General features: G+C 55.0%; 2 protein-coding genes across 7 annotated transcripts; one reads left to right on the forward strand and one right to left on the reverse strand.

Moving 5' to 3' along the window:
* Window positions 1–912: 912 nt before the first annotated feature.
* hcfc1b (host cell factor C1b) lies at window positions 913–21165 on the reverse strand. 6 transcript variants are annotated; one of them, XM_066710102.1, is made up of 28 exons: window positions 20367–21165; window positions 18842–19042; window positions 14855–15003; window positions 14570–14730; window positions 14254–14462; window positions 14075–14159; window positions 13823–13929; window positions 13329–13508; window positions 12817–13173; window positions 12577–12728; window positions 12227–12421; window positions 11888–12112; window positions 11680–11784; window positions 11327–11570; window positions 11073–11215; window positions 10834–10972; window positions 10536–10756; window positions 9048–10443; window positions 8135–8298; window positions 7691–8050; window positions 7340–7592; window positions 6682–7101; window positions 5029–5147; window positions 4798–4935; window positions 4507–4692; window positions 4054–4351; window positions 3777–3840; window positions 913–3172 (listed from the first exon to the last, which is right to left on the reverse strand). In XM_066710102.1, the coding sequence occupies exons 2-28, from the start codon at window positions 19035–19037 to the stop codon at window positions 3133–3135; spliced, it is 6306 nt and encodes a 2101-aa protein (XP_066566199.1). In that variant the 5' UTR covers window positions 19038–19042; window positions 20367–21165; the 3' UTR covers window positions 913–3132. The 6 variants fall into 6 exon arrangements, with proteins under 6 accessions (XP_066566199.1, XP_066566200.1, XP_066566197.1 ...); XM_066710103.1 differs by having other exon boundaries at window positions 6682–7107; window positions 11348–11570; window positions 20367–21164; XM_066710100.1 differs by having other exon boundaries at window positions 6682–7107; window positions 20367–21164.
* Window positions 21166–23408: 2243 nt separating this feature from the next.
* tmem187 (transmembrane protein 187) lies at window positions 23409–25558 on the forward strand. Its single transcript, XM_066710106.1, has one exon. It carries the CDS (start codon window positions 23634–23636, stop codon window positions 24408–24410), a length of 777 nt encoding a protein of 258 aa, XP_066566203.1. The 5' UTR covers window positions 23409–23633; the 3' UTR covers window positions 24411–25558.
* The last annotated feature ends 320 nt before the right edge of the window (window positions 25559–25878 follow it).

Here is a 25878-nt window from a genome sequence, read left to right on the forward strand (position 1 = left end):
ACCCACCAACACCGCACACACCAGCGCCACACCAACACCACACACACCAGCGCCACACCCACCAACACCGCACACACCAGCGCCACACCCACCAACACCGCACACACCAGCGCCACACCAACACCACACACACCAGCGCCACACCCACCAACACCGCACACACCAGCGCCACACCCACCAACACCGCACACACCAGCGCCACACCCACCAACACCGCACACACCAGCGCCACACCCACACCGCACACACCAGCGCCACACCCACACCACCACACCCACACCAACACCGCACACACCAGCGCCACACCCACCAACACCGCACACACCAGCGCCACACCCACCCACACCGCACACACCAGCGCCACACCCACCAACACCGCACACACCAGCGCCACACCCACACCACCACACCCACACCAACACCGCACACACCAGCGCCACACCCACCAACACCGCACACACCAGCGCCACACCCACCAACACCGCACACACCAGCGCCACACCCACACCGCACACACCAGCGCCACACCCACCAACACCGCACACACCAGCGCCACACCCACCCACACCGCACACACCAGCGCCACACCCACACCACCACACCCACACCACCACCGCACACCAGCGCCACACCCACACTGTATAATTGTAGAAGTAGCCCACTGTAGCGAACTATAGTTCTTTGCACAATGTTTTACATTTTGATTATTAAATGCGTCATTTGATCTAAATTAGCATTTTTTCTGATGGGATTTGGAAAACAGTAATTCCTCCAGATTGTGATACTCTCTCATTCCTCCTTCCATCGCTCTCTCCTTCTCCCCTCCCCCCTCCACACTCTCACTCACCCCTAACAAGGATCACATGAAGAAAAACCCCAGACACACCACACCAATAAGTCCAGGAGGCCAGACAGAGGATATTTCGGTTTGTTTTATATGTCAAGACACCAAAAAAAAAAAAAAAAAAAAAAAAAAAAAAATTAGGAGATGACCAACATGTAAAAACATTTTTTTTGTTTTTTGTTACAGGTAATTTATATAAAAAAAGGCCAAGTTTTTTTTTTCTTTTTGTAATCTTCGTCTTGCTATATGAAGGAACTAATGTACAATTGAGTCGGATCGGTCTGGCTACGCCAAAAAAAATACCCACACAACTCCCCCTTCAGCCCCCCACCCCAAAAAACACCCCCCCCTTCATTCAGAAAGATGTACAAACTCCCCCCCAGCCAGCCAGCCTCCGTCAGGTTATAACTCTGCCCCCACTCTGTGCATTGTGACATTGTCTGCTCACAGAACCCAGAACTAACGCAAAATCACACTTTTTATTATTTCAATTTATGTTTATGGATTTTAAATCAATGTATTCCTGTAGAACATTTCGTCCCCCCTGCCCCATCCCTCTCCACAATCCGCTGCTCAGGAGCGGGAGTGAGAAATAAAAACCAAAAAATTACAAAGAAAAACAAAAAACAAAAACAAAAATATATATAACTAGCAATTAAACTTTTTCCTGCTGCTCTTACAACAGTTTAGAAAAATCCACCTCCCCCTCCGTCCCCCTCAAGCTTTGGACGACCAAGAACTGATGAATAAAACCAAAAGAAACAAAAACCTAAAAACACTGGTGAACTGGTGAATCCTGGAAGGAGGGAGAGGAGAGGCGGCCGGTGCACCCCCCACAGTTCTGACAAACAAGACAAAACCGCTCGACTGTCATGGGGGTCCGGAGACCCCGCTCTCCTCCTCTCCATCCCTCTGAAAGCGTTGTTGCGAGTTACCCTCCCGCCCCACTTCTCCAGGATATTTTGCTCTTGTTCCATCTTTTAATTCCTCGTCTCCTCGCTTCCCCATCCTCTTCTGGACCGCAGGTTTAAAAAGTCCTTTCTGTGGATTCGACACAGAGCTGCGCACCGCCGTGTCCACTGGGTGACGAACACTTCTCCTCCAGCCAGACCCGGCCTCCAATGGGCCAGTCTCTCTCCTCCTCCTCCTCCTCCTCTCCGAAGGGGAGATGGACGGGGCTCAGCGAGGGCAAAGGAAAAAGAAAGCAAAAAAAAGACAACTTCCAAAAAAATAAAGTTACGTATGTGGTTATATATCTGCGTGCGGAAGAGAGCGCCCACGCAATGTGTAACACACAGCAACAGAAAACCTTACAAAATAAACTACCAGACTGTGCCCGAGGCCGGCCGCCCAGATCAGGACGAGCCCCCCCATTCTCTACCTCTCTATCACCCCCCCAGCAGTGTCTCCTCATCGCTGGTGCACAGTGATGACATCAGAGCAGGAGGCAGGTCTCCGCCCACCCACCGCCCTCGCATCCCGCGTCTGCAAACAAAGCTTAACTCCTGCGCGACGTTTTACTAACATTTTATTTGCGAACAAGTGCTAATTTCCATTATATATAAATATAAAGAAAACCAATTTCATTTTGATTTGAAGATTTTGCTCTTCCATTTCAGCGCAGAGGGGGTTACAACTCTCAACCCGAACAATGCAAATGTCCATCCCACAAACCTCCTCCGAACAGTAAAAACCGAGGGGGGACAATCTTCCGAAGCCAAACCTCACAACAGTGTTTGCCTATTTGGTTTATTTACAAAATAAAAAACAGAAAAGGAACAGGAAAGCAAACAGACGAATGAACGAATAGAAAACGTGACGCCCCCCCCGTGTCCTCGCCAGTATTTACAGAAAGGAAAAAAACAAGCGGTTGTTTGGTCTAAAAAAAACAAACAAGGGTGAAGGCAGAATGTGCTTTTCATTTGTTTAGCTCGAGTCGAAGTAATAGAAGTAATAATAACAAAATCATAAAAAAGGTGGACAAGGTGTTCCGGGGCGGCGGTGGGGCGCGCTCTGTCCGCTGCGTCGCTCTCCTCGTCTCCTTCGTCAACAAACCTCTCTCGATTCAAGAGTCACTGGTCTGCGCGGCCGGAGACCCCGGGGGGCCGGGGGGAGGCCGCCACCGCTCATGCTTATTGGCTGCTGTCCGTGCGTTGTGGAGGGGGGGCTATCAACAGGAGTCCTGTGACGGGAAGGGAGAAAGCTGGACGCGGGCGGGGGGGCAGCGCAATGCTATCGGTTGTTCCGGGAGGGGGTGGGGGGAAGTCTAGGTTGCTCCGTGTCGTCCATCACTGGTCCGATTTCGCCTTCTTTGGACCAGATGCTTTCCTGAAGGGGAGAGAGAGAGAGAGAGAGAGAGAGAGAGAGAGAGAGAGAAAATTACTCCATTTACAGCTCTGTTGCTTTCAGCTGACTGCATCTCTACACCGGCTCCTCCCCCCACGGCTCACACCGTCACTGGTGCTGCTCCAGTGCACGGATGTTTCCTCTTAAATATCAGTTTAGCAGATTCTTCCATCGTTTCTGCGTGCGTTTTACAGACTGTTTTGTTTCTTTATCCAACGCCTTGTGTATGAGTGCATTTCATAATAAAACCTCCAAAAAAATATTTTTCCACATTATATTCCAATAATGAGCACATATGACTGAACTGAAAGCACAATTTTTGTGATTTTTCTTCAAGTGTTTTAAAATTCCCAGAATGCACTGCGTGATTGACATTTGTAACCGAGTGTCTCTTTAGTTTGACTTAATAATAATAATAATAATAATAATAATAATAATAATATTTATTTATTTCTTAGCAGACGCCCTTGTAAAGGGTTTATAATTATTCTAAGACAAAGCCCTGGTCCTGCAGAGACAGTCCTCTCACAGAGCCCTGCGGTTACACAGTTTTGAATTGTGTGCGTGTGCGGGCCGATGTACTCACACTTCAGGAGACGACACCGGGCGCTTGGCAGCGGGCTTTGCAGCCGACCCGTCTTTACTGGACTCTGAGGAGAGGGGGGGAGCAGGGGGAGAGTTAGTCGTGGGTCACTCAGTCGGTGTACGGGCGCTTGTGGGTCACTCGGTCGATGGCTCAGTCAGTGTCCAGGCGCTCATGGGTCAGTCGGTCGGTCGGTCGGTGTCCAGGCGCTCGTGGGTCAGTCAGTCGGTCGGTGTCCAGGCGCTCGTGGGTCAGTCGGTCAGCCGTCGGGGGGACTCACCCTGCAGCCACCGGACCTGCGTGGCGGGCCCGTAGCCCTTCTCGTTGCGGGCGGCGATGCGGAAGATGATGGCGGGCTTGGTGGTGTAGTCGATGTGGGCGTTGGACAGGCTGCTGGACTGCACCAGGCAAGACGGGCTGGGCCCGCAGTACACCCGCATGAAGGCCAGCTGGGCCGGCGCCGAGGCCTTGGGCTCGCCAGCCTGCGCGCTCTGGATGGCCAAGTACACCGAGTATTCCACGATCTTGCCTGACGTCACCGAGGGTGGCTCCCACGTCAGGTGAGCGCCGTCCGGGCTCTGTGGGAGAGAGGGGGTCAGAGGCGCCAGGCGGAGCGGAGTGTGCAAGTGTGTGCGTTTCTGAGTGTCATGCATCTCTATGGCATGCGACTCTGCAGGGGTCTGGGCTGCAGTTGGCAACCGTGGGCACCGCGTGTCACCAGGCTGTTGGGTACCTTGCTGATCTTGATGGCGCAGGGCGCCCCAGGGAAGCCCGGCAGGCAGGTCTTGAAGGCAGAGATCTCAGAGAATGGGCCGCGGCCACAGGCGTTCAGCCCGGCCACACGGAACTTGTAGGCCGTGCCGGGCTGCAGCTCCACCTTCCGCAGCTGGCTATAGTCCGGGAGCGCGCCCGAGTCATCCTGCACAACAACACACACACAGCGGTCAGCACACCAACACCTGGGGGGGGTCAGACTCACGTCGGTGGCGGAGGTGGGGGGGGTTAGAGGGAGGGACAGACTCACGTCGGTGGCGGGGGCGTCCTCGGGCGGAAGGAAGTAGTGAGTGACAACCATGTTGGTGACCTTCACGATCCCAACGTCAAACCACTGGTTCTCCTTCTTCACGGGGGGCTTGACTGGAGCTGGGGTGGGGTCCTGCTTCTGTACGGGGGGGATAGTACAAGGTTAGTTGACACAGTGCTACGTGTCAGTGGGGCGTTCCCATGTGTGCAGCTGACCGAGACGGACACTCACCCCAGCTGCCGTCTCGATCCCGTTGGCCACCTCCGCCAGGGCAGCGGCCGCCTGCATCTTGGCCGGACTGGCCACCACCATGGGCTGGGGGGGCGCAAAAGTGCTGGAGGGGGCGAGTGCTTGAGAGAGAGAGAGAAAGATGTAAATGCATAAATTTGTCCAGTTTGTATTGAAATGTAAGCAGTTCAAGTCCAGTGAACACCTGAAATGGTACAAAGGTGAGCGCTAAACTGACAAGAGGTTAAAAAAATGTCAGTTATATACTGTTACTCCACCCTCTTATGCTTTATTTGTCAGTGTGACGCAGTTCCTGTGCATAGAAGTGACACTATTCCTACAATGCGCACATCGTTTGAAAGCTCATTCTCTTGGTCACCAGAGCGTCTCATTTTCAAACACATCGGATTCACAGTGACCATGTCGCCGCCGTCATTCAGAGCCCGGGGGGTGAATGCGCAGTCTACTATCTACTATTAATCCAGTGTATTTTATTTGATGTTCAATCAAACACAGAGAAGTTCAGATCCATTGATGTAAAATCGTTGTGTATTAGTGCACTGTAAAGAGAGTTTTCCATCCTGACATGTTGAGCTCTCTACGGGTGTGTGTTGCTTCTACCAAAACGTGGATGCTCTTGTTTTGATCAGTAGACTGTCTGGTTACAGACTGTGTCATAATTGTCCATATTTTCTGAGATTTTGTATTCCTACTCAGACCAAGTATCCCCCCAGCCCCCCATTTCAGAATGTGGAGGGGGAGGGGCGTAAATGTTCAGGGCGAGTAAAAAACACAATGTGAATATCCGAGAATGCTTCACATCGTTAGAAAGCGGAGGGTCTCTGATTTCATGGGATACCAAACACTTGGCAAACAACACAGCAGTGAAGAGTGCACATGGGATTAAAGAGAAGCACATGGATTTGGTGCCTTTTAAGGTTCCCAGTGGGGTTTGTCAGTTTAAGGGGTTACATTTTGTTAGAAAAGAAATCATGGAATCGTTTGATCTCCAATTGTTCATTGGTTCTATGCTTTAATTTTAGAGTACACTGAGATATTAAACTGTGTACATTTCAATACAAACTGGAAAAATGTAGGTGTTCTAAAACTTTTGACCAGTAGTGTAAACAATTTACAATAAACGCAAAACTATCTTCCACCTTCAATTATTCACTTTAATCAAATAACACTGTCTCTTGTTGTGGACGGGCAACTGTCTAAACCAGTGGTTTTCAAACCGGTCCTGGAGTACCCCCTGCCTTGCTGTTTTTTGTTCCTACTGAGGTCTTAATTGATTAATTGACCTAACACAGCAATATACCATTCAATTAAGACCTAGGTTGGAACAAAAACCAGCAGGGCAGGGGGTACTCCAGGACTGGTTTAAAAACCACTGGTCTAAACTACCGAACCTCTAATTTCAAAGTCTTATTTAGAAATAACGGTTTCACGTTCACTTTCCCCATTTTAATGGGGAATTACTTATTTTCAAGAAACATTTTCTGAGAAGGTCTGCGGGTAATATGAGAGACAATAGGGAAGAGAGCGACAGAGACGAGGCAGACCGAGAGACAGACTGCAAACAGCGGATGAAAGAAAAACAAACGACCAGACACGGAGAGGGAGACAGACACAAAGACCTAGAAGGCCACTCACTCTCGGCGGAGGAGCGGGGCAGGAGCCCGGCTGCCGTCCCGGCTGCGCCGCCCATCTCGTTGTGTCCGTTGCTCTCGGAGGCGGGGTCGTTCAGGCTGTCCGCCGGCGCCAGGGCCTCGGTGGGCAGCGGGGGAGGCTGGGGCTGCGGGTGATGCTGCTGCTTCTGCTGTTGCTGTTGTTGCTGTAGCTGCTGCTGTTGTTGTTGCTGCTGCAGCTGTTGCAGCTGTTGTTGCTGCTGCAGCTGTTGTTGCAGCTGTTGCTGCTGGGCTGCGGCGGCGGCTGCGGCAGCCGCTTGGGCCTGGGCCTGGGCCTCCTGAAGCTGCTGCTGCTGCTGGACCAGAGCAGCCAGCTCCTGCTGGGTCAGCACGATGGGGATGGTGGTGGTCTGGCTGCCCTCCTGGCCACCGTCTCCTCCCTCTCCTGCGCCTGGACAAGAAGAGGGGGCAGAGAGGAAGAGAGAGAGGTTGAGGGGATGGAGAGATGAAGCAATCTGGTCAATATACTGCACCCCGCACATCACAGTATAGAGAACCGCAAAGAAAACAGCAGCCAGGGACTGAACACTAACACACACACCGATAACTGACAGACAGACACACACGCCCATAATCATCCCACACGGTCAGTGACCCTACGGCTGCGCGGGTGCAAGACTCACGCAGGACAGCCTGCTGCGCCGCCTGCAGAACGGCCTGGATGGCCAGGGCCTGGGCTTCTTCGGTGGCGGCGGCCTGGGCGGCGGCCTCAGCGGCCGCGGTGACTGCCAGCTCCTCGGGGGTCAGTCCAGTCACCATCAGCGTGGCCGGCTGCCCATCCGACATCAGCTCCTGCGGCAGCGCAAGGGGCTCGGGGTCCGGGCCGCCCTGGGGGGCCGCGTTGGGGGGGACAGCCTGAGCCTCTGCACTCTGCACCTGCAGGGGGGGGAGAGAGACGTTTATCGTACTTGCTTCATGGTGCCGCACACAGCACTCAACACAACACAAACGCATCGAGCCAACGCCCTCCGTACCTCTGGGGCCGAGACCAGGTCGGGCTGCGTGTCCATGGCGGTGGGCAGCGGCTCCCCCAGGGGCTGCAGCGGCTCTGCCTCCCCGACCCCCGGAGCCTCGCCGCCCTCCTCCATGGGCTCGGCCGGGGCCTCGGTCTGCATGGGCTCCCCGGCCGTGGCGGCTTCCTCCGGGGCAGGCGTTGGCTCGGACAGCGCCGGGGCTTCGGGCTGGGGGGGCAGCTGGGGGGAGGTGGTGGGCTCCTCGGGACCGGGCTGCTGGGAGGCGGGCTCGGCGGCCGGCTGGGCGGGGGCCTCGGTGATCTGTGCCAGCACCTCCTCGCCGCTCGGGGCCGAGGTGGACTCGGTGATGGAGGAGATGGTCTGGGGAGAGAGAGCAGAGCGGTCAGACACCACAGCCTGCAGCGTACGACGTCTCTGTCTCTGTCGGTCAGTCTGTCCACTCACCGGCACGGCTGGCCCCGGAGCCGGCGTGGCCTGGGTCACCGTCGTGACGGCCCGGCTCTGCGTCGCTGTGGGCACGGACGGTGCCGTGGATGGGGCAGGAGGGGAAGGGACCTCAGAAGCCGTGGAGGAGCTCTCTCCCTGCGCTGCGTCGCCGCTCTGCTGGGCTGAGGAGGGATGACAGACAGTGAGCCAGCTGCAGGTGAATTGCATCGGCTCTCCCTGAAGAAGCCCGAGAGGACGAGCTGCTGAAGTATGAGTCTAGTATGGCAAGACAGTTATCACTTACAGATATCATCAATTGCATTTCAAGATATCTGTAAATGTATTTAGAGATTTCAATTTACAGATATCTTCAAATGGATTAGAGATTTGCAGATTACTTCCCATTCTATTTAGAGATCAATCATTTCGCGATATCTCCAAATTAATTGCTGTCCATTTACAGATCATTAGGGATCTTTAAATGACTTCCTGTATGTACCCCAAGATTATCACTTCCTGTTCATTTCTATGTAACTGAATGAATAAACAGGAAGTGATAATCTCAGCCAACATACAGGAAGCCATTTAAAGATATCTTGAAATTAAATACATTTAAACATCTTTATTTAAGATATTAATTAATTTCAGATCTGTAAATTAAGTTAAATGAGATCAAATGTCCTATGAATGCTACTATACAAGCAATTGAAGATCTCTAAATGATCTTTTAGCTTAGTTGCCACACTGGTGGGTCCTGTGTCTGGTGCTGGACGGGCACAGAGTCCTTTGGGGTAAAGAGAACAATCGAGCCCCTGGTAAATTAAAACCGATTAAGATCGATAAACAAATCAGACGGGCTCACTAGGGCCAGAGTTAATATAACCACCTCCTGTTAGAAACACTGCAGGACCACAGCGGCTGTTCTGCCTACCTGCGCCCTCCTCAGTCTCCATGCTGCAGGTGGCGGTGGTGGCCGTGTTGGTGGTGCCCGTCTCGTGTGTTTCGCAGGGGGGATTACTGCACACGCGCTGGGCACCAGGCATCGAGGAGGAGGCGGTGGTGGCCGTGTTGGTGGTGCCTGTCTCGTGTGTTTCGCAGGGGGGATTACTGCACACGCGCTGGGCACCCCCCATGTTGGCAGAGGCGGTGGTGGACGTGTTGGTGGTGCCGGTCTCGTGGGTCTCGCAGGGGGGGTTACTGCACACGCGCTGGGCACCAGGCATCGAGGAGGAGGCGGTGGTGGCTGTGTTGGTGGTCCCAGTCTCATGGGTCTCGCAGGGGGGATTACTGCACACACGCTGGGCACCCCCCGTGATGGCAGATGCAGAGGTGGCAGTGTTGGTGGTGCCAGTCTCGTGGGTCTCACAGGGAGGGTTACTGCACACGCGCTGGGCACCGGGCATCGAGGAGGAGGCGGTGGTGGCAGTGTCAGTGGTGCCTGTCTCATGGGTCTCACCGGGCAGGTTGGAGCAGGCGGACACAGTGCCAGTGGGCGCACAGCTCTGCGACACTGGGCAGGAAGCGGAGAAGCTGCCTGACTTCCTACTGTCCTGGCTGGACTGCGAGCTCTGCACCGTGCCTGTTTGGTCCGAGCCCATGTTGGAGCGCGCGGTGGTGGAGGTGTAGGTCGTGCCCGTCCGCAGGTTCTCAGGACGGAGGACACCAGGCGCGGCAATCACAGAGGATGAGGATGAGGAAGAGGTGTTAGTGGAGGTGGTTGTGGGGGGCGGAGACGGGCAGGCCCCACTGGGCGAGGTGGCTCCCGGCGCCCCAGGTGCACTCTGTGTCGTGCCCATCTGGTCAGAGCCCATGTTGGCGGAGGCAGTGGTGGAGGTGTTGGTGGTGCCCGTCTCATGGGTCTCCGAAGGCGGGTTCGAGCACACGCGCTGGGCACCCCCCATGTTAACGGAGGCAGTGGTGGCCGTGTTGGTGGTGCCCGTCTCGTGGGTCTCGCACGGGGGGTTGCTGCACACGCGCTGGATGCCCCCCATGTTAACGGAAGCGGTGGTGGCCGTGTTGGTGGTGCCCGTCTCGTGGGTCTCGCACGGGGGGTTGCTGCACACGCGCTGGACGCCCCCCATGTTGACGGTGGCCGTGGTGGCCGTGTTGGTGGTGCCCGTCTCATGGGTCTCGCACGGGGGGTTGCTGCACACGAGGGTGACTGTGCCCGGTGGGTCCCCGGCGCCCGGCTCTGCCACAGTGACGGTGGCACTGGGCTGCTCAGAGGTGGGCGAGGCCAGGATGGACACGGGCAGGTCTTGAACAGGCTGGGCTTCCACTCCACTGGGCGTGGTGATCAGCGTCACCTGTGTGGGCTGGTTCACCGACTGCGGGGGGGAGAGAGGGACACCCATACCGTTCAGTTAGACCACACGCGTGCCGTGTCAGTGCACGTCGGCGGGAGAGGGTGTGAGCGTACCTGCATGGTGATGGTGGGGGCGGGTAGTGCCGAGGCTGTGGTTAGGCTGCTCTGAGCTGCCGACACGGTGATGGCCGCCGGGTTGATGACTTGGCTCGACAGAGTGGCGATGGTGCCCAGCGTGGTGATGGGCGTGGCCAGGGAGGCATTGGCGCTGGCCACACTTCCCCCTGCCAGGCTGGTGGACACTGTGCCTGTCACAGTGCCCAGAGTCGTCACTCCTGAGGGAGAGAGGGGAGGTGAGTATACACGGCCGGGGTCCGAGTGGCTTCAGTGAACACACCTGTACCCAGCTGACCTGTGGTGCCTTTGACGACCAGCGTGGTGACAGTGGGCTTGACAGCAGACACGGTCACAGGGGTGACCAGGCGCACTCCGCCCATCGGCACGGTGCGGAGGATCGTGCCGGGCTGTCCTGGAGCGCCCTTCAAGACAACCTGGAGAGAGAGGGAGAAGCATCTCAGTTTCATTGGCTCCTTTTTCCTCCCAAGAAACGTAAACATTAAATCAGTTGAGAGAGAGAGAAAGAGGCCTGACCTGGGTGACCCCCTGCTGCCCCGGGCCACCCCCCAGCTTGGGCACAGCGGTGATGATCTTGCCCGGGGTGCCGGTGCCCGAGGTCATCATCTTGGTGGTGATGATGGTGATGGGCGACTTCATGCCGGGGCTGCTGGTCACTCCTGGCAGGGGAGAGAGGGGACTGATGACCCACTGATCCTGAAGAAACCCAAATCTGACTTATCCTCCTCCGCCCCGCCCCCGCCCCCCCCGGCCCCCACGCCCTCGCTCACCACGCCCCCCTGACAGCATACCCGTGGCCCCCGGCTGGGTCATGATGGCCGACATGGGGATGGTCTTGATGATGGTGGTGGTGCCGGGCTTGGTGGCGGAGCTGGGCGACACGCTGCTGATGCCCAGGATGGTGGGCTTGCTGCCGCCGCCGCCCGCCTGCGTGGTGGTGATGATGGTGGTGGGCTTCCCGTCCGCCGAGGTCACCAGCTTCAGGATGGTGCCGGCCGGGAGAGGACCCTTCGTCTGGTGGGGGGAGAGTAGAGAGCGGTCAATGGGGGCGGTGGGTTCAGGCCGCAGGCGATGAGCTTCAGCTCCCGGCGCGCCTCCGTGCCACCCACCCCGGCGCACTCACCTGGATGATCTGGGTGACGGGGTTGGTGGAGGCCTGGCCGGTGACGGCAGAGGTCTGGACCGGTTTGGTCTGGACCACGGACATCACCTTGCCCAGGTTGGAGATCTAGACAGAGAGAGAGAGAGAGAGAGAGACACACTCAGATACAGGTTTACACACCGAGAGGTACAGGAAGCCACCATCACACACCAAAACACCCGTCTCTCACCAGCGCGCTGCCCCCAGGCATGTTGATGGGGCTCTTGACCAGCGTGATGGTCTTGGTGACACCTCCCACCATCGTGGTGACCACCTGTGCCTGCTGCGCCACGGTGACAGTGCCGGACTTGTGCACAGTGATGATGGGCCGGGATGGCGTGCCCGGGGACGCGGCGCCCGACGTGCCCACCTGCGCCGCCGCAGTCTTCAGCATGCGGGTGGCGGGGTTACTGACCTGGGGCGGTGAAGAACAGGCGATTAGCGATTGGCAGGAGAGGCTGGTAGAAGCCGTTGAAGAAAACCTACGCACTCAAAAGCAAGCCCTACCCACTGACCCTCGACCCCTTACCATGACGGGAGAGCCCACTTTGACGGCGGCCGGCAGCGAGGTGGAGCCCGGGGTCATGGCCATGGTCTTCACAATGGTGGCCCCGGCCGGGACGTTCAGCATGGTGGGCGTCGACGAGGGCGGGATCTTCTGTGTGGCGGCGGCCGCGGCAGCCAGTGCCGCCATTCCGCTCATCTGGGGGCTGCTGCCCATCGGCTGCAGAGGGAAAGAGCGTGGCGAGTGAGAGAGAGAGAAGATGCTGCACTCACAAGAACGCACTAACATACACGCATGTAAACACACACACACAAATCTCCATTTCACGCACTCAGCCCCTCCCTCAGTGGGGCAGGGAGACGGGGGTGCCGTACCGTGCCCTGGCCGCTCTGTGCCGGCACCACCATGCGCACGCCGGCGGGCAGGGAGGTGACCGTCATGGGGCCCTTCCCAGTCTGGTTGGCCTGGCGCACCGTGACGATGGAGGTGCCAGTGCCGGACTGCGGGGCGGCCACCTTCAGGATGGCTGGGGGGCAGAGAGAGAGAGGGGGTCAGTCAGTGCACTGATATGAGAGAGAGAGAGAGCAAGGGAGAGGGAGAGAGGGACTCGGTACCTGGGCCACGGGCGGTGGCGGCGGCCAGGGGGCTACCGGGCATGGTGGGCAGCACGGGCAGGCCAGAGGTGGGCGAGGGCGAGGCGGGCTGGGGCAGCAGCGTGATGCCGCCGTGGGGCAGCCCCTGGGCGGAGGGCGAGGGGACGGCGGCGGCCGGGGCGGGGCTCTTGGGCGGGTTGACGGGCAGCGAGGGCGTGGCGTTCAGCCCCGGGGAGGTAGCAGCCGTGGCGGCAGGGATGTCGTACTTCTGCAGCTGCAGCAGGTAGGTGTCGGCCGTGGGCACCGCCCCCCAGCTCACCTCCAGGGAGTTGGTGTTGGCACGGACCAGCTGCACCCGGGACGGGGCCGGGGGCTTCTCTGTGGGGGGGAGAGAGGAGATGGAGGGAGAGGGAGGGAGAAAAGCCAGTGTTATCAGTCTGAGGGCATTGCTGAATGACGGTGGCTTTGAGGACCGTACCGTGTTGCGCTAGATTGTGAGAGAGTGAGGGTGCGTCAGTGGCCGGGGCACACACCTGTCTCCAGGTACCACAGGTCCTTGCAGCACACCTGGTTGTTCCAGGCCTTGCGGTAGCCGTCGCGGCCGCTCCACACGTACAGGCGCGAGGCGATGGCCACAGAGCAGTGCCCGGCGCGCGCCCGCGGGATGTTGTCCTCCAGGGTGTCCATCAGCACCGGCTCCCACACATTGGAGTCTGACACACACAACACAGTCACAGAGACGACACCACACACAAACACGAGGAGGACAGGAGAGAGAGAGAGAGAGAGAGAGAGAGAGAGAGAGAGAGAGAGAGAGAGAGAGAGACTGTTTTACCGAAGACCCAGACAAATATGTTTGCTTGAAAAATGCCAAACACTCTCATTGGGACACCAAACAAAACGATGACACACGTGTGTCAGTAAGACAGTAGTGTCAGTATATCAGTGCGTCGTATAAAGATTCAGACAGGACAGTGTGTCAGTGGGCGGTAATGTCAGGGTGCGTCATGGTGTCAGTGTGCCGTACCCAGGTTCAGACAGGCCAGCGTGTTGGTACATTTCCACTCCTTCTCGTGTGTGGCCACTTTCACATCGTCCATCACCAGAGGGACCCAGCCCCCGAACACATACATCCTGAGAGAGAGAGGGAGAAGTCAGCTTCACTCATTCACCCATCGCTGTAAAAATGCCAGAACAAGAGAGGGAGACAGGTCTGAACAGAGACACACACAGAGGAGAGAGAGACAGAAAGACAGACAAGTCACAGAGGGACACTGACTTGTTGCCAATGGTGGTGGCCGAGTGCAGGCTGCGGGGCAGGGGTGCTGTGCCGCCTACTGAGGGCTTACTCCAGGTCAGGGTGTCTGGGGTGGAGGAGAGAGAGAGGGAGAGAGAGGTGAGTTCTCCGCACAATGGGCTAGACTGACGCAAACCCTGCGCAGGCCCGGCCCCACACACCTATGTCCAGAGTCCAGAGGTCGCCAAGCCGGCAGCCGCTCATGCCGCCATAGATGACCAGCTGGGACTTGCGGCTGTCGCGCTCAGTGTACACCACGGCCGTGTGGCTCTCGCGGGGGGGTGGCAGCACGCCATACGTGATTGGGATGTCCCAGCCCACCACACTGGAGCCGGCGCGCAGCTCCAGGATGTACAGGTCGTTCAGGTACCTGGGGGAGAGAGAGAGGGAGGAGATGTTGGTAAGTAAACCGACACAACGGGGCCTGTGACGTAGCGTCTCCGCCCCCCCCCCACCGCAGCTCTGTCCATGCCGTACCTGGGAATGTTGTTCTTGGGGTCCTCGCTGTCATTCGCCAGCCCCCCGAACAGGTAGCACTTGTTGCCCACCAGGGAGAAGCTGTGGCCCAGGCGGGGGCAGGGGGGAGGTCCATTCTTGGGGGCTTTGGGCTTCAGTCTCTTCCACTCCCAGCGGCTGGCCTGGGGGGGAACAGTCACATTAAAAACAGACAAACCTGGTAAAGAGTCACTAACTCACTATCCCACTCTCCTCTCCTCTCCGCTCCGCTCCACTACACTCCCCTCCCTCTCTCCTCCTCCTCACCTGCAGCTCGTACAGGTCGTTGCTGTACTTGCCGTACTCCACCATGCCCCCGAACACCAGCAGGCGCGTGCCATCGCACACAAAGCCGTAGGCCGCGCAGCCGGGGGGGATGTCTCCTCGCACCGCCGGGATGAACCACTGATTGGTGGCTGGGGAGAGAGAGAGGGGGGAGAGATGTCACACAAACAATTTTCTCCCCGGCTACAGACTAACAGCTCTTTAATCAGATCCCAGGTCTACAACTCAAACCCACAATAACTGCTGTGAGCGTAAATTCAATTAACTAAGAAATCTACACATAACTGAATCCAGGTCTGCGTACAACACTGGGGGAAAGACTTGATGCCCCCTGTGGGGCTCCCAGGGTATTGCAGCCAGTGTGTGTCACAATCGGCAGTGGTATCTCGTGTGCGGCTGTTCTGTGCGCTTGTGTAACTGCAGATAACCGCTCCTGTCAGTCTGTCCTGCAGCTCAACTCGGCCCCTATCCGTGGGTTCAGCTGAGGAGGCTCCCAGCGCAGACAAGGGCCCAAACAGAAGCAGAGCAAAGGGTGGAGGAGCAGGGAGACATGCAGACCACAGAACAACACAGCACAGGAGCACAACTGAGTCCCGTGGACAGAGAGAGCGCACAGCAGGCAAGCACCTCAGTGTGCACGTGAGGGTGTGTATGTGTGTGTGAGAGTCAGGGGCAGGGGTGAGAGAGACAACACTGCTAGAGCTTCCCATTTCTGATGCACGGAGACAGAGAATGGAGAGTGGGATTGTGAAAGACTGAGGGGGGGGGGTTAATGGAGAGAAAAGAGGAAGAAGAAAAAGAAAGATAAAGGTAGAGAGAAATGGCGGGAGACGGAGATGCAAGATACAGGTAGAGAGAGAGAGACAGAGATGCTCAGATTGGACTGAATCACGGGGGGTCCACTGTAAAACCGAACCTAGCCGGCCGTCTACACCAATAGATTTAAAACTCACATTATAGAAACAGCAACTCATAAAGAGGCGAGCACAGAGGCGCCCCATGAACACAGCCCGCCTCTCTGGATCATTGATCGAGTGATTGATTTCAGATTATATGAAACAGAATCCCACGCAAACAGCAGCTGGGAATGCAAACACTCTGCGTCCGTGTATATCTTTGTTTGACTGTGTCGCCTAACTGCAAAAAACAAACAGCAGCCACACGGAGTGAACCACCTCCACTGCACACACAACCCTACCCATCACCACACACACAAAACCCGCTTCGGTTAGGAGATGGAGGGACTGGCGAGGTCCCTGGGGCATACAGGTGTGGGGCACTGTGTTTACACACTGCGCTGTCAGTATTAAGGGGAGGTTTCCCACTCTTCAGCTCCGCAGGGGTGTTAAGGGGTTTGTGTGACTGGACACAGGCTCCCTTCCACTGCTACCACAGCAGCTGCATCCTGCACTACCTCCCTGCAGGCCCCTGGGGTGGGGGTCTTCCATGACAATCCTCTCCTCGTTACACAACTGCACAAACTCTTTCCCAGGACAGTGACAGCAGCAACGAGGCAGAAATCAAGACATTGCTTAAGTGTGGGAGAAGTGCGAGTGCAGCTGGGGGGTCAATGGCCTGGGGTTCTGAAGTGTAGAAGACAGCGTTGTGTAATCTCCAGGGATGGGCAACTGCTTTTGTATTATTTGAAAAGCATTTGTATGTCTAACACACTGCATTTTCTTACTGGGGGGGTAAAGCCATCCATCAATTGCAGTAGTTTCAACTAGTTTCACCCCCCCAACAATAAGACACTTGGACACAAATAAAAACACTTGGGTTTCAGTGCAGCAGCTGAGAGGAGCGTGTCGTCATTGCGCCCTGCTCAAACGCACATACATGCACACACACACACCCCCACCCCTCCTTCGTGTCTCCTCCCCACCCCCACATGTGACTGCACTCTCTCGCTGTGCACATCTGGAAGCTATAATCACACCACTGCAGGCCACAGAAAAGCAGGAAGGGGAAAAAGATAACACACAAACTTCATTCACAACAGCGGTCGCACACACTCACTTGCGGTGAAGTGTGCCGGGTAAGTGGTTTTGCTGGCGACTGGGAGCACAGAGGACCAGCAGGCCAGGGGTGATCCTTTGTACAATTGGTCTACCCCCCCTTTCTCCATCCTCAACCCCAAGGGCTGGAACGATGGGTGGATGCAAAGAAATTAATAGTAAAATAAACTGAAAAGTATATGGTGCCATTGCAGGGGTGAACTCTGGGTTTACTGAGCTGCAGCTGCTTTCCTAACTGTACCTAACGAGCTGAAGAGAGGCGGAAGACAGCGCAGGTGCGCCGATCTGCTGCGAAACGGTACTGTGGTCAGTTTCAGGCAGAGACGCATCCTGACTCAAGTTTCCAGGCGCATATTTGCATACAGGTCATCTTGAGCAAAGACGTCACCCTCGCATAGGGACAGGTTTTATCCTTCAGGACAAACGCACATTGAGTCTTCAGTGGAAAGCAGAAACTGCGTGAGTGTATTTATAGCCACCAGCCCCACGCACAGAGCGCAGCTGCCGGTGCGCAGAGGGGTGCATGCCCATTGTGCCGCGCTGCAGAGCAACAGCGCCTGCTCGGTCTCTCCAGCGCAGGGCTCGCAGCGATCTGGCGCCAACACGGGGCAGTGCATACCAACATGCATACATTATACACACATGCATGCACACGCACAGAGATGCTTCAAATTGCGCAGAAAAAGGAGCTCATAGGAAGATGCACATGTAAAAACTAGACGTTTAAAAGTGAACTATACTCCTGTTTTTAATCAATGGAAACGGCTGCAAAATTATATGACTGAGTGGTCTGTTAAAAACAAAACTAAAAACACTAAACTATACAGAACTCGCAGTATTGTATTCACTACAGTATCCCAACAGTTTTAGTATACATTAAAACCGTAGGTTTATATGACTATGTATGCGTCCGTTTGTATTTCTATATATGTATACACAACTGTAGTTTTATTCCGCTACTCAAGTGGAAGTGCCTGTGTTAAAACGCACAATACTGGACAGCCCGCTGCAGATGCGCGTCTCTGGGGCGCATTTCTGCACCAGCCGAACAATAGAGCGGCGCGACGCGCACCCACAGTGCACCGCGACCATCAGCAGCGCCGCTTGTCAAAGCTCTTCCAACATGGCGCCGCCCGTACAGAGATACGGAACCACCGATCGGCCCGTCTCTCGGTCTCCAGCGAGCGCCACACTAGAGTGGCGGGTTTAAACAAACACGCCCAATAAACACCCAACGCGTGTGTACCAGACACGCCATGATCCCTCGCACGGCTTCACAACAGACAAGGCAATGTAATCCCGACTGATTACGGCACTTTGTGGTGTCGCCCATTTTATTTTTTAACCCGCCATTTTTCTTTGTATTTTTTTCCCCCCTCTCTCGCTTTTGAACGCCCTCGGTGCATCGCTAGCGGGGACAACTTCCCCGGCACCTATTCGGAGGGCAACCTCTCCGCATTATCGCACATTTCAGCCCGTCTTGGCATTCGTGCCGGCGGGGGACGGGCGTTTAAAAGCCCGATAGCGCCAGGGATCCGACATCCGCCAGCAGCAGCGTAAGAAACACAGTGACGTCTGCGCTGCCTGACAGATGACACGGAGGAGCCGCACATTAGACCCATACGAACCCAGCGCACTCATCCGTCCCCGTCCGCCACTGCGCGCCTCGGCACGACAAGAGCGGGTGCAGGGGCACGAACCCGGGCTACCGACTTTGAAGCAGACATGTGCAGCCCCGGCCCCCACACAAGAGCCCGCAGCCCGCCTGTCTCTCCCTCCCCCTCTCTCTCACTCTCACACACTACCCCTCTCTCTCTCACTCTCCCTCTCTCTCTCTCTCTCTCACTCTCACACACTACCCCTCTCTCTCTCACTCTCCCTCTCTCTCTCACTCACTCTCTCACTCACTCACTCACTCACTCCCTCGGTGAAGATGCGGTTCAGACGCGCTTACCTGTGTTATAAACGTGCAACTCGTCCACAATCCCCTCATTTCCGCCTCCAAATACGACCATCAGTTCCTTGATAGCGACCGCCCGATGGCCGTGACGCGGCCGGGGAACCGGGCCAGACCATCCGAGGACCCGCTTCCACCGGGGCTGCAGAACCGATCCCGTGGTCCCGGATCCGAGGGAACCCGGAGTAGACATGATCTCTTAAAACAACACACACACGAAAAGCGCCAAACAAAAAATGAATAGAAAAATAAACACTGCTCAAAGAGAGCGCCGTTACGGATATCAGTCCCCCAGTCGCGAAATGAAATACAAAGTACAGCACGTACAAGAAAAACACACCAAGGCGTGAAAAGTGATTAAAAGAGACGCTGCTGGTAGCGCAGCCCTGCCGTGCGGTGTCTGCGGGCGCCCGATGCGAGCGCGGCGGTTTGTTTATTCTCCCCGGTCTCGGAGTCAGGAAGATGTTCGCTTCATGGGAGCCGCCATTTTACAAAACAGCGGCAGATCCTTTGCAAGACAAAATAGAGAAAGCCGGGGTATCTACTGAGGCGCCGCGGGGCTGCCGGCTCTGAGCTCCGGGGCAGCGGGCTCCACGCTCCTTCACACGGGGTCTCCGAGCCTGGCTTCGGTGCCCAACTCGCCTGTGCTCGCCTTTTCCCGCAGTTAAATCCCTCCAACTCCACCGTAGTGCCGCTCCATGGGAGCCGCCATCTTGTTACACTGAACAGCCAAACAAACCTGCCCTTCTCCGCCAGTCTAAAAAATGGCGGAATACGAAAAATAATATCGAGAGGGAAAAAAATATGATAATAAAACGAACAAAAAGGGCATCAACCCTGGCTGCAGAAAAGCACCGTATTTATGTGCAAAAACGCCCGACTCGGAGCTCGGCGGCCGGGGTGCTGACTGGGTGCAGCCGGCAGCGGCGGTGTTGTGATTTTTGACAACAGGAAAGCGGTTTCACGGCAGGGCAGCAGCGACTGCAGACGGATACGTTCATGCCTCTGTGGGAGCCGCCATCTTGCCGATACAGCCCCAGTCCCCTCCTCTCGGTGCCCGGCCTGAGTGGCTGTGTGTGCGGACCGGGGGGCGGGCAGCGCCTCCATTATAAACAAGCGCCCTTTCTCTCCGCAGGCCGCCGATGCATCGTATCCACTGCCCGCGTTATTTCTGTTCAAACGGCACGGCAGGGCTGCGCTGCCCAACTCCTCAAACTACACAAAACAACCCGTTTATTGGACTCTAACCGTGTGCGTTTGTTGGTCGTATAAATTAGTATTGCAAAAACAATGCACACGCATATACGTTTGTTCACAGTTTAATGCACGTTAGTGTAAAAGGCTGCTTCACATGAGATGGATCTATATATTTTTTTTCACGTTCCTCCGGTGGAAGCCGCCATCTTGTCGACAAAAGCAGCCCCATTCTTACCTCCCTCAAGAAAAATGGCGGAGGCCCCAGCCATTGCAAAAATAGACGAAAACGGACAAAGCTCAGATTTTTTCAACACACAACACTTACTCGTTTTACGTCGTGCTTTTCAGCCAAGAGTTTGGAGGGCCGGACCGTGAGAGCGTCACCCGGGGAAATTTGGATTGTGAAGAAGTAAAGTCTCTCATGCCTCCCTGGGAGCCGCCATCTTCTTGACAACCAAACAACAAGATGGGCAGCTCCCTCGACCCACAACAAAAATGGCGGCGGTATTGTGAAGTTAACTTTGCGTGTTTTTTCCTTAGAAAACAAGACAAGTCACCGCACAAGCACGACTCCCCACACACGTATACACCTATTCCGTGTTATCGCTATACTTCAAAATCACTTTCATGGGTTCGATGAGTTTTTCACACTACAGTGGGAATTTCCACTACTGCAAACAAAGGGAAACATCTGCCCTCAACAAAGATGGCGATGCCGAGTTTAGTAAACACCGCGGCATGGAAACGCTTGGCTGGGCAGTCGGGGTCTGGCTGGGAGACACGGATGATTCGTGTCTTTAATGAAGGACTGTTTCTTTGCACGGAATCAGGGTGTTTTCGTGTGAACCCGTGTCAGTGCCGGTGGTTTATAGTACTGGAATCCCATTTCATGCCTGTGTGGAAGCCGCCATCTTAGAACCACCTCCCCGCCTCCATTACTGGCAGTAACGACAGGAGCTGCAGAGGCGGTCAGGGCCAGGGAAATAACCGTGAAAAGCAATGCATTTATTCACACCCCCCACCCTGCATCGTTTACAGCCACCTGCCGCCATGCACTCGGTAAAGGCGCTTCGGGTGCTTGCATCTGTGTTGTGCTCCAGCTGTGCAAAGCGCCATATTGTAGGAAACAACAATAATGCGAAGCGGCCAAGTCCCGCCTCTCCAGCGCCCCTCCGCCGGCAGCAGCCAAGCCAGCCCGGCTGTCATAAAGCGCACAGCAGGCACCTGCCGTCAAGGAGCGCAGCGTCGGAAACCGGCGCTCCGGAGGAGCTGCACATCTGGGGCGCTTCATAAACACGCACACAATATTGACAAAGGCGTGTTTGGTCTGTTTTATGCCTGAAGATTTGTCTTTAATTAAAGCAAACCACAATACAACACCTCATCAGTTTTTTTTATTAATAAATTATCCATGATAAAAAGTGCCATAACATAAATGTAATGAAATAAATATTTACACAATTAGAAATACAACTGCTATAAGGTGCAGAATGCTTCAGCTTTAAAGATGGAGGGTTGTGCTTAGGTTTGACCAAGGAGACAGAGGAAGCAGCCACAGGTTACTTTGAGGAGGTTTTCACCACGTCATCTATGGAGTAATCATGATTTTGCCCAAAAGCAAAGTTTAGTGATCAAATGAAGTTTTCGTTTTGGTCAGTCAGTAGGCTGTGTTGCTGCCGGGTTAATGTGATGGCGTGATGATTTGATCCTGGCCCTAGGATTCGGGGTCCAGGGTATAGTAAAGGGCCCACAATGGTGCGGGGGATCTGCTGATGTAGTTCAATGACATTTTTGTTTTTAAGGCCAGATACTTGCAGTGCCTGTATTAACTGCTAATTATGAGATACAACAAGAAAAGAGGAAATTCAGGAATTAGGAAACAAATACCTTTACAATGCAATGACATAATTCTTATTATTATTCTTTGGTCTTTTTTGCACCCATGATCTCAGCACTGGCAGACAGACTGTATAATAAGACACAGTGCCCTCACCCAAAACCTCACCCTACAGCCACAACCCGCCTGCTCAGAGCCCCCGCCTCACCCTCGCTCAGGGACGTGGCTGCACTGGAAACACGCTGCTCTGATGTGATGATGGCATGGACTTTCCAATCCCAGTCGCACTGTCAGTGAAATAAAGTGACAGAGTCTGGGGACAGTGCCCGTAGAACTGGACACAAATATTATTAATACATACAACTACTTGACATAGATGGATGAACAACATAATGGACCAAATGTGCACCAGAAAACAAAGCTAAACTCAACTAACATACTAAAATACTTAATTATATCAGCAAGGTCCACAAGTCCAGTCCTGTTTGAATGCCTAGCGGGGAGTGGCAGGTGGGGAAGCCAATGTTAGGCCGGTTTCATCAGTTTCAAAGGAAATGCAACACTGTCACGGGTAAACAAACAAGTGTGTGTCAGTCAAGAATCAACGACTGAATCACACAACAGGCTTATACTTATATTCCTCCTTCTCATCCCTGGCCCCTAAATGGTGGAACGACCTTCACACCGAAGTCAAAACAGCAGAGTCCTTGACCTCCTTCCGGCACTTACTCAAGACACATCTTTTCAAACAGTACTTGTAATATTAGTCCTTTTATCCCTGCTAGATAGCACTTCACAGAGTTTTATCATGCTCTTGTGTTACTAATACTTGCATTCTTGATTGTTTTCCTCCTTGCTCCCTTTCCCGTAGCCCTTGACTGTGACCCTACCTCACTTACTGTACTTGCCTGTGTTGTAAAATGTATTATATTTTGAATTGCTATGTTTTATGTAAGTTGAATTTGTAATGTTTGATGCCTTTACTTAACTGTATTTTTGCACTTCATTTTGCAATTATGCTGTAAGTCGCTCTGGATAAGGGCATCTGCCAAAAAAAAAAAAAAATAATAATAATAATAATAAATTCTCGGTTACATATAAAAACAGTTTTAAAGTTGACAATGAGAAAGTATATCAAGACAATGTCTTTTTCTCCTTTTTCTTCAGAGAAACTCTCTTTCAGCATTGAATATGAACCCCTGGATCTTCTAAAAAAGATATATTGCCAGTGTAAAGGGGGCTTTATTGGGTGGCTTGGTTAAATGTGATTAACCTGTAATTCTCCAGCGTGTACGTCACAGTGCCTGGTGGTTATAATGTCGGGCGCAGGACACGTGTGCTGTGTTTATGACAGTAACGGTCTCTCACCGAGGCGCTGCTGTGACGGGCGGGGCGGGCCGGCTCAGCAGCCAATGGGACCGCAGGCCTAGTCGCCGTTCCTGTAGCGCTATTGGGCGAGGGACGTTCGAAAAGAGCTCAATTGAGCCAATGGCGAGGCCGCCCGCACTGCACGCCACGCCCCATCGAGGAAGTGACTGCGGCAGTCACATCGACCCCGGAAGCGGGTCGGGCAGAGTCCGCTACCCACCCGGATCACTGCGGCCGGACGCGGCGCGACGGACAGACTCTCCGCGCAGCAGACCCAGGCGTGTCTCTAATCAGAGAGGGCGGCTGATTGACTTGAGGACCCGCAGGCCCGCAGGCAGCACCGTGACGCCTCGGCTCCCGCACGCCCCCCGCACGCCCCCCCGCAGCATGAAGAAGGCGCTGCTGCATGTGCTCGTGCCCGTGTGCGCCTGCGCGGCCGTGGCGGCCAGCGGCCTGCTGGACTCGGTGTCCGTGGACCTGACCTACGAGCACTACGCGGAGAGGGCCGTGCCGCAGCTGCCCGCCTTCCTCGCCATGCCCTTCAACTCGCTGGTGAACCTGGGCTACCTGGTCATGGGCCTGTACTGGCTCCGGCGCAGCGAGGAGGGCAGTTACAATGACGGCAGGGCGGCCTATCACAAGGACGTGTTCGCCATCATGGCCATCGCCTACGGGCCGGTGCAGTGGGTGCGCCTGGCCACGCTGTCCCGGCTCCCCGCCGTGCTGGACCAGTGGTTCACACTGCCCATCTTCGCCTGGGTGCCCGTGTGGTGCGGCTACATCACTCACGGCTGGCGGCCCGGCCGTGCCCTGGCGCTGGAGCTGACCTCGCTGGCCTCCTACGGCCTGGCACTGCTGCACCCGCGGGGCTTCGAGGTGGCCTTGGGGCTGCACGTCGCCCTCGCTGTGGCCCGGGGCTGTGAGGTGCAGAAGAGGCATGGGGACGGCCGCTCTCTCCGGTACCTGTGCCTGGCCGTGCTGTCCTGCGTCGGCTTTGTGGTCCTGAAGCTGCTGGACCTTCCTCTGGACCGGGTCTGGCTCTTCCGCCACCTCAGCGGACACTTCTGGTCCAAAGTGTGTGACGTGCTGCAGTTTCACTACAGCTTCTGCTTCCTCACCTACCTGACCCGCGTCGCCAGCACACGCAAAGCGTACATGGACTAGACACATGGACACACACACACACACGGACACTCACACCCTCACACTAGACACGGAATAGCCACACGGACACACAGGCACTTACACTGGACATGCAATAACCACACGGACACTCACACCCTCACACTGGACGTGGAATAGCCACGCAGACCCTCACACTGCACACGCAATAGCCACACAGACACTCACACCCTCACAATGCACACGGAATAGCCACACAGACACACAGACACTCACACTGGACACGGAATAGCCACACAGACACACAGACACTCACACTGGACACGGAATAGCCACACAGACACACAGACACTCACACTGGACACGGAATAGCCACACAGACACACAGACACTCACACTGGACACGGAATAGCCACACAGACACACAGACACTCACACTGCACACGGAATAGCCACACAGACACTCACACCCTCACACTGCACACGGAATAGCCACACAGACACACAGACACTCACACCCTCACACAGACACACAGACACTCACACCCTCACAATGCACACGGAATAGCCACACAGACACACAGACACTCACACTGGACACGGAATAGCCACACAGACACACAGACACTCACACTGGACACGGAATAGCCACACAGACACACAGACACTCACACTGCACACGGAATAGCCACACAGACACTCACACCCTCACACTGCACACGGAATAGCCACACAGACACACAGACACTCACACCCTCACACAGACACACAGACACTCACACCCTCACACTGCACACGGAATAGCCACACAGACACACAGACACTCACACTGGACACAGAATAGCCATGCAGACACACAGGCACTCACACTGGACACAGAATAGCCATGCAGACACACAGGCACTCACACTCTCGCACCACACACACAACGGACAGATGCTCACACTCACTCTCATGCACACAGATACAGAAAACTCAGATAATTCCAGAGACACACGCAGAACGAATCCCTCCACACACGCTTTACACAGCTCTGCCGCTGTAGGGGAGGCTAGGAACTTGTAAAACACTGTAACTCGTGGCCCACAGCCGTGCTGCACACAGCAGGTAACATGCTTTGCGCGGTTGAGGCCACAATGCCAACCATGTAATTGTTTTTATAACATATATTAAATGAAGATGAACTGTAATTTCAGTGATTGGTCATTGTCTTTTTTCCACAGTCATGTTAAAGGGGAAACTCATTGTTGCAAGGAAACAGTAAAACAGGTGAATAAAATGTATTCTAAATTATAAACCAACAAATAGTCTGACAGATATTCAGTATTTCTGCACAACTGATCTCGAAAACAAACACTGCTCTCCACACTCGAATGCTCAGACACGGTGACTTTCCTGACCACAAAAGCGCAGTTTCTGACCACACGTCGCCCTCCGGTGACTAGAGCTGTGCAATGCAGTGGCCAACACAATCCCAAATCCCACGGCTGCAAAGCTAACACGCCGAATC

The sequence above is a fragment of the Amia ocellicauda genome, chromosome 7 (assembly GCF_036373705.1).
Source record: "Amia ocellicauda isolate fAmiCal2 chromosome 7, fAmiCal2.hap1, whole genome shotgun sequence".
NCBI classification, from domain to species: domain Eukaryota; kingdom Metazoa; phylum Chordata; class Actinopteri; order Amiiformes; family Amiidae; genus Amia; species Amia ocellicauda.

What these genes read in the sequence shown, in the direction of transcription:
- hcfc1b (XM_066710100.1), bottom strand. Translation starts at nt 19,037, where the DNA reads ATGTCTACTCCGGGTTCCCTCGGATCCGGGACCACGGGATCGGTTCTG. An exon ending in ACGACCTGTACGAGCTGCAG is followed by an intron (nt 14,731 to 14,854) that starts GTGAGGAGGAGG and finishes GTTCCCCCCCAG; the next exon opens with GCCAGCCGCTGGGAGTGGAA. An exon ending in GGAGACTGAGGAGGGCGCAG is followed by an intron (nt 8,299 to 9,047) that starts GTAGGCAGAACA and finishes ATCCCTCCTCAG; the next exon opens with CCCAGCAGAGCGGCGACGCA.
- tmem187 (XM_066710106.1), top strand. Translation starts at nt 23,634, where the DNA reads ATGAAGAAGGCGCTGCTGCATGTGCTCGTGCCCGTGTGCGCCTGCGCG.